This window comes from Sinocyclocheilus grahami, unplaced genomic scaffold, assembly GCF_001515645.1.
Source record: "Sinocyclocheilus grahami isolate Dianchi unplaced genomic scaffold, SAMN03320097.WGS_v1.1 scaffold453.1, whole genome shotgun sequence".
NCBI lineage: Eukaryota > Metazoa > Chordata > Actinopteri > Cypriniformes > Cyprinidae > Sinocyclocheilus > Sinocyclocheilus grahami.
This window is the reverse complement of record NW_015505632.1, coordinates 1,018,233-1,024,756: the sequence shown is the minus strand read 5'-3', so window position 1 is coordinate 1,024,756 and position 6,524 is coordinate 1,018,233. Positions and strand designations below refer to the sequence as shown.

Below are 6,524 nucleotides of genomic sequence, written 5' to 3'. Positions count from 1 at the left end.
AAATCATTTTAAGTCATCTTAAGGCCCCCTTAGAAATTTTCTGAGGAGTGTTGAGAAGTGAACATCGCACCGAAATCACTGGAATTCTTGTATATGAACTTTACAGTAGAACTTCTTAAAGGCACAGTAGACCAAAGAAACGTTTAATTCCATTGGTCAATGAAAGCGTGGGAAATGGTGATAGAAAACGAAATATGGCTATAAGAAAAAACTTTACTAACATTATAAGTGGACCTCGGGGTCAAAAATTAAAATACAAAAATGTATGATATGACCCCTTTAACCCAGGCTGTGTCACGTGACCCAACATCTCGATGAGAGCAGCCAGAAAATGGCGGATATTGAGGAGTTACGGGTAGGCGAAAGTGCAATGATAGCTGGCTACTTCTTTGCGACTTTCACATTTTAAAAAACATTTTGCAGTTACCGTTTGTTACTCCATTTTGCCTGTCGGTTTGCTACCCATGGGTTTGATTTTTTAAATAGTTAATACTAAAACGTCCCATCACTCCGTTAGACGGATTGTGTTTAGCCTGTTAGCCACCAACCAGCTACTCTTTTAGCTCACGATCTGCTACACAAACATGTCACTGCTTTTACTGCCATCTTTTACTGCATGAAAACGCTTTATTATAATGCCTAACTGAACTGACGACTGTTCGCTGCAGGTAAAAAGATTTTACGTTTCAATTTCTTCACTGCTCGAATTGTTTTGGCTGATCTTTTGTTAGCTAGCGTCAGACAGCGATGGACAATGTCTATATGTACCCACAGATGTAGTTTGATTTATAACTTGTGTTTGCAAGGATAAACGATATATAGACCAGTGTGCATGTGAGTGTAAATATAAGTCAACATTTAATACTAAAATGGCAAGTAAACATTAAAGGGTAACACCTTAAAAATGTTGTTTACAAGCCAGCAAGTGGGTCGCCAGCAAACACGACGAATGTGGCCTTGTCACTGTGAGTGTTTTCTCCCTCACATTTGTCTCAAGATAACAGCTTTGACTAACTTAGTGCATAGATCATCTTTCTAAAGTTTAATCGAATGCATTGCAGTTCAGCATCAGCAGCTATACAATCACTAATAAATAGCCCGTGTGTTAGACACAGGAAAGCTTTTGTGTGCTGTTATACTTGCCGTTGTATGACTGATTTATGTTGTCTTGTAAAGTGTTCAGAATGATCCTTCTTAACTGTAAATTAAGCTTTTTCCCCCAGCAGTTCAGTTCATTTCTCTCTGGATCAAAGTGAACATCTGTGTTTTGTTATTCTCTTGATGTTCATCTAATTGGTCTTGGAATTATTCTCAACATTTTAGATGCATTTCGGTCATTTGTTAAGGATTTTTAAAGAAAAAAGGATTAACACGTAAGAACAATCAAGCATGGACCATGTAATGAAGGGTCAGTTGAGATTTTCTTATTTCTCTGGGGTTTCTGGAATGGGTGTATTTGGGTGGGTTGTCACCTCACTTCACGCATAATTATTTATTAATTAAGCTGCTTTCAAATGACACCTTTTGGTTATTTAAAAATCTGTTGTAACCATAATCCACCAGCTTATGCCATGTTGATTATTAATGCACAGATTTTTATGTTTTTGGAAATTCTTATATTAAATGTAAAGCTTGTCAGCATGGCATAGAGGGTGGTTTCTCTTACTAACTTGTGTTGCAAAAATGTTCATTTGCATTTCATGTTTGGTATGGCAAAGTGTTTATTGCTTGTCTGGATTTGTTTTTTTTTTCAGAATATGGTATCAAGTTTCCGTGTCTCAGAGCTCCAGGTACTGTTAGGTTTTGCTGGAAGGAATAAGAGCGGTCGAAAGCATGAACTTCTGCTGAGGGCTTTGCATTTACTCAGGAGTGGTTGTAGTCCTGCTGTGCAGATCAAAATAAAGGAACTGTATTGTCGGAGATACCCACGGACATTTGATGGTCTTCAGGATTTGGTGGCTCTGAAGTCAAGCATTAAATCCTACTTTCAAATAGACAGCGGTGCCACAGTTGTGAGCTCAGATCTTCCTCTGCAAACTGGCCATTCAGACCTCCTGCAGCAGCACCTGGTGAGCTGCGATTCACCTGTGTTTCATGAATCGAAGCCCATGATGAATATGCAGCAGGCCACACCACTTATGGCCCCCGTCCACCCGGACGTGCAGATGAAGTCCCAACCATTTTACGATGTGCTGGATATCTTGATCAAACCGTCAAGCTTAGGTAATTTTATAAGAAATGTTTGGATTTTTCCATGCTTGGTGAAATAGAAAAAAAAATGAAGCTTTTATTTTACAAAAGTTTTTATTTTTATTTTTTTTAATTAGGCTAAGATTTTTATTCAGCAAGCCTGCATTAAATGATCAAAAGTTCTCAGTAAAGACATTTAGAATGTTATGAAAGTTTGCGATTTGAAATAAATGCTGTTCTTTATCTTTAAATTCTTCAAAAAGATTCCTGAACAAAAAAAAGCTTCGTGTTTTACACAAAAATATTAAGCAACACAGCTCTTTTCAACATTGAGAATAATAAGAAATGTTTCTTGTGCACCAAATCAACATATCGGAATGATTTCCAAAGGATCATGTGACATTGAAGACTAGAGTAATGCCTGCTGAAAATTTGGCTTTGTCACATTTTAAAATATATTAAAATAGAAAACGGAACCGAAAAAAAGTTATTTAAAAGTTATATTTCACATCATTACTATTTTTATTGTATTTTTGATCAGTACAGTCTTAGTGAGATTAGGAGACTGCTTTCAAAAACTTTTTTTTTTTTTAAATCGAACCCAAACTTTTGAACGATAGTGTATGTGAACCAGTCGCTACCCCAACAGCTGGGTTGTACATAATTTCCTGTTGGCATGTGTCTCCAGTTTAAAACTATACACCCCTTTTGACGGGTTTGTGTTTTAAAGGGACCCATGCTGGTCAGAGGTTTCATCATGAAAAGTACTTCATATTTGCTTTGACTCCACAACAAGTGAGAGAAGTTTGCATTTCACGGTAAGAACTAAATGACTTTAATGCGACTTAGCTAATGTAACTTGTCTCTTTATCCTTGTATGATTTGGTTCTTTGTTTTTGTTACACTTTTGCATAGGGACTTTCTTCCGGGTGGAAGAAGGGACTACATGGTTCAAATTCAACTGCGGTAAGCGCCAACTCAGTGTGTTGCTTTTACAATACTGTCATTGTTTATCCAGTTCAGCTGCATGTACAGAGATGTTGTCACCATAATTCCAATTTTAGACTAAAGGTTATGTTTTGTTTTGATTCTAGGTTTTGTCTAGCAGAGACCAGCTGTCCACAAGAGGACAATTATCCAAACAGCCTCTGCATCAAAGTCAATGGGAAGCTCTTTCCCCTCCCTGTACGTAGTCCTGTTGTAATTAACCTTCATTAAGCCCACGTTTAATGTGTTTTTTCCCAACCCAAATACTTCTTATAAGATATATATAACTTGTTAGAACAACGCAGTCCTGTTATTAGGCTAATTTACAGTGCCTTGCGAAAGTATGCATACCCCTTCATTTTGTTCACGTTTTATGTTTCTGCCTTATGTTAAACTGCTTAAATGTACTTTTTTCCCACATCAATCTACACTCCATACACCATATTGACAAAGCAAAAACAGAATTGTCACAACTTCGTGAATTAATTAAAAATAAAAAAACTGAAATAAGTACATTGCATAAGTACTCATACCCTTAACTAAATATTTAGCTGAAGCACCTTTACAGCCTCAAGTCTTTTTTGTTTGATGCGACAAGCTTTGCTTATCAGCATTTGGCAATTATCTGCCATTCTTCTCTTCACCTCTCAAGCTCTGTCAGGTTGGATGGGGCAGATGCACATTTTCAGGTTTCTCCAGAAATATTTGATTGAGTTCAAGCTCAGGCTCTGGCTGGGCCACTCGGGGACATTCACACAGTTGTCTATAATTGACTCTTGCTGTTTGCTTGGGGGCATTGTCCTGTTGGAAGGTAAACCTTCTGCCCAGTCTGAGGTTCTGAGTGCTCTGGCCTGGGTTTTCATTAAGGCTATCTCAATATTTTTGTGCATTGAGCTTTTCTTCTACTCTGACGAGTTCCTCAGTCCTTGCCGCTGAAAAACAGCCCCACAGCATGAGGCTGCTACCAGCACACTTTATTTTTTGGTATGGTACTCTGCAGGTGATGAGCAGAGCTGGTTTCCTTCAAACATGATGCTTGGACTTGAGGTTCATCAGACCAGAGAATATTATTTCTCACAGTCTGAGGGTCCTTTAGTTGCTTTTTTGAAAATTCTAAGTGTGTTTTCATGTGTCTTCACTGAGAAGAGGATTGAGTCTTGCCACACCGCCATAAAGCCCAAATCGATGGAGTGTTGCAGTGGTGTTTGTCCTTCTGTAGGTTTTTCCCATCTCCACATATGATCATGGAGCTCAACTAGAGTTACCATCAGGTTCTTGGTCACCACACCAACCAAAACCTTTCTCCATAAGTTGCTCAGTTTGGCCAGCTCTAGGAAGAGTCCTGGTTGTTTCAAACATCTTCCATTAAGGGTAACAGAGACTACATGCTTCTGTGAACTTTCAATGAAGCAGAATTTTTTTCCATCTCCTCCCCAGATGTGTGGCTTGACGCAATCCTGTCTCTGAGCTCTACAGGCAGTTCTTCTGACCTCTCCTGGTTTTTGCTCTGATATGCATTATCAGCTGTTAGACCTTTTATTAAGATGTGTGTGCCTTTCCAGATCATATCATTTCAATTGAATTTGCCACAGGTTAACTTCACTCGATGTGTAGTAACATCTACAAGCAATATGAATGCTCCTGAGCTAAATTTTAACTGTCCCAGATGAATACTTGAATACTTACGCAATGGAATAATTTAAGTTTTTTTTTATATATAAATTTGCGAAGATGTTAAAAACCTGTTTTTTGCTCTACCATTATGGTGTATGGAGTATAGATCGATGTGGAAAAAAAGTAATTTAAAGCAGTTTAGCATAAGGCAGCAATATAACAAAAACGTGAAAAAAAATGAGGGGGTATGAATACGAATATGAATATGATTAGAGTTTATTGTGGGAAGTTCATGCAGGATGTTCTTTTGTTCATCAGAGCATAGAGACCTTATTTTAAATGTTGAACTGTTTCTAACTTAACATGATCTCAATACAACACTGGATGATTACAAAGACAATATTTACAAATTTATGCAGACTAAATCCTTTAAATAGGTAATTGCATAAATCATTGCTTAATTTTCTCAGTCCTCCCCCAAAAACAGAGATTACTGATGTAATGCATAATTTATTAGTTTAAAGGGAACATTGCTTATTGCAGATGACTTGAAAGATGACAGTAATAGTTATAATTTGTACATTTGTTCAAACAAAGGTTTAATGGCTGTTGTTCTTTTTTTTTTTTTTAAAGGGATGAAAAACACTGCATACTAAAAGCCTTTTTGAGATAGTGACCTATAGAAGAACCGCATCTATTTGAAATAAAAATCTTTTGTAACAACGTAAAAGTCATTACTGTCAGTTTAATGCTAAATAAATATTCATTTCTTAAAAACAAAAAAACCTCAAACCTTCATGTAATTGCTGATCTGATATCGTTAATGGCTGTTGTTCTTTTTTTTTTTTTTAAAGGGATGAAAAACACTGCATACTAAAAGCCTTTTTGAGATAGTGACCTATAGAAGAACCGCATCTATTTGAAATAAAAATCTTTTGTAACAACGTAAAAGTCATTACTGTCAGTTTAATGCTAAATAAATATTAATTTCTTAAAAACAAAAAAAACCTCAAACCTTCATGTAATTGCTGATCTGATATCGCACAGGGCTATGCACCACCTCCTAAGAATGGTGTGGAGCAAAAAAGACCCGGCAGACCGCTGAACATCACGTCGCTGGTCAGGTTGTCATCCGCTGTACCCAATCAGATAGTAGTCACGTGGGCACCTGAAATAGGAAAGGTATGTGAAGTCCTGTTATACCTGTTACTTCATCCATTCAGATTTTAACATTGCTTTAGACTTTTCTATATACTAAGCATTTGTATGTACTTCTTGTTTTCTTCAGACATACTCCATGTCAGTTTACTTGGTGCGGCAGCTGACCTCTCCACTGTTGCTACAGAGATTAAGAATGAAGGGGATCAGAAACCCTGACCATTCCAGAGCTTTAAGTAAGGCAACACTTCCCTCTTTGATAAAGGAGGAAAAAAAGATACTCATGACATCTTAATTGTAAATATGAATATGATTTTTTGTTGTTGTCGTTTACTAAATCCACCCTCTCTTCACTATTGTAACAGTTAAAGAAAAACTCACGGCAGACCCTGACAGTGAAATCGCCACAACAAGTTTACGAGTCTCACTCATGTGCCCTGTAAGTTACAGCTGACTCATAAATGTCAGTTTAAATAACAGTTTTTGTTTAGTGTGCTGATGTAATATGGTAAGAAAATATATTTTTGTCTGACCCCCCCCCCCCACCCCCCCCCCCCCACCCACCCCCCCACCCC

At 37.4% G+C, this 6,524-nt stretch overlaps 1 protein-coding gene across 1 annotated transcript in view; it reads left to right on the top strand.

Moving 5' to 3' along the window:
- Positions 1-327: 327 nt before the first annotated feature.
- LOC107552547 (E3 SUMO-protein ligase PIAS2-like) overlaps positions 328-6,524 on the top strand; it is a 10,801-nt gene continuing 4,604 nt past the window's right edge. Inside the window, exons 1-8 of the mRNA XM_016234445.1 lie at positions 328-355; positions 1,755-2,223; positions 2,921-3,008; positions 3,106-3,156; positions 3,285-3,375; positions 5,839-5,973; positions 6,080-6,185; positions 6,315-6,388. Coding sequence (XP_016089931.1) covers positions 332-355; positions 1,755-2,223; positions 2,921-3,008; positions 3,106-3,156; positions 3,285-3,375; positions 5,839-5,973; positions 6,080-6,185; positions 6,315-6,388 — 1,038 coding nt within the window. The 5' untranslated portion in view covers positions 328-331. The remainder of the gene's footprint in view (positions 356-1,754; positions 2,224-2,920; positions 3,009-3,105; positions 3,157-3,284; positions 3,376-5,838; positions 5,974-6,079; positions 6,186-6,314; positions 6,389-6,524) is intronic.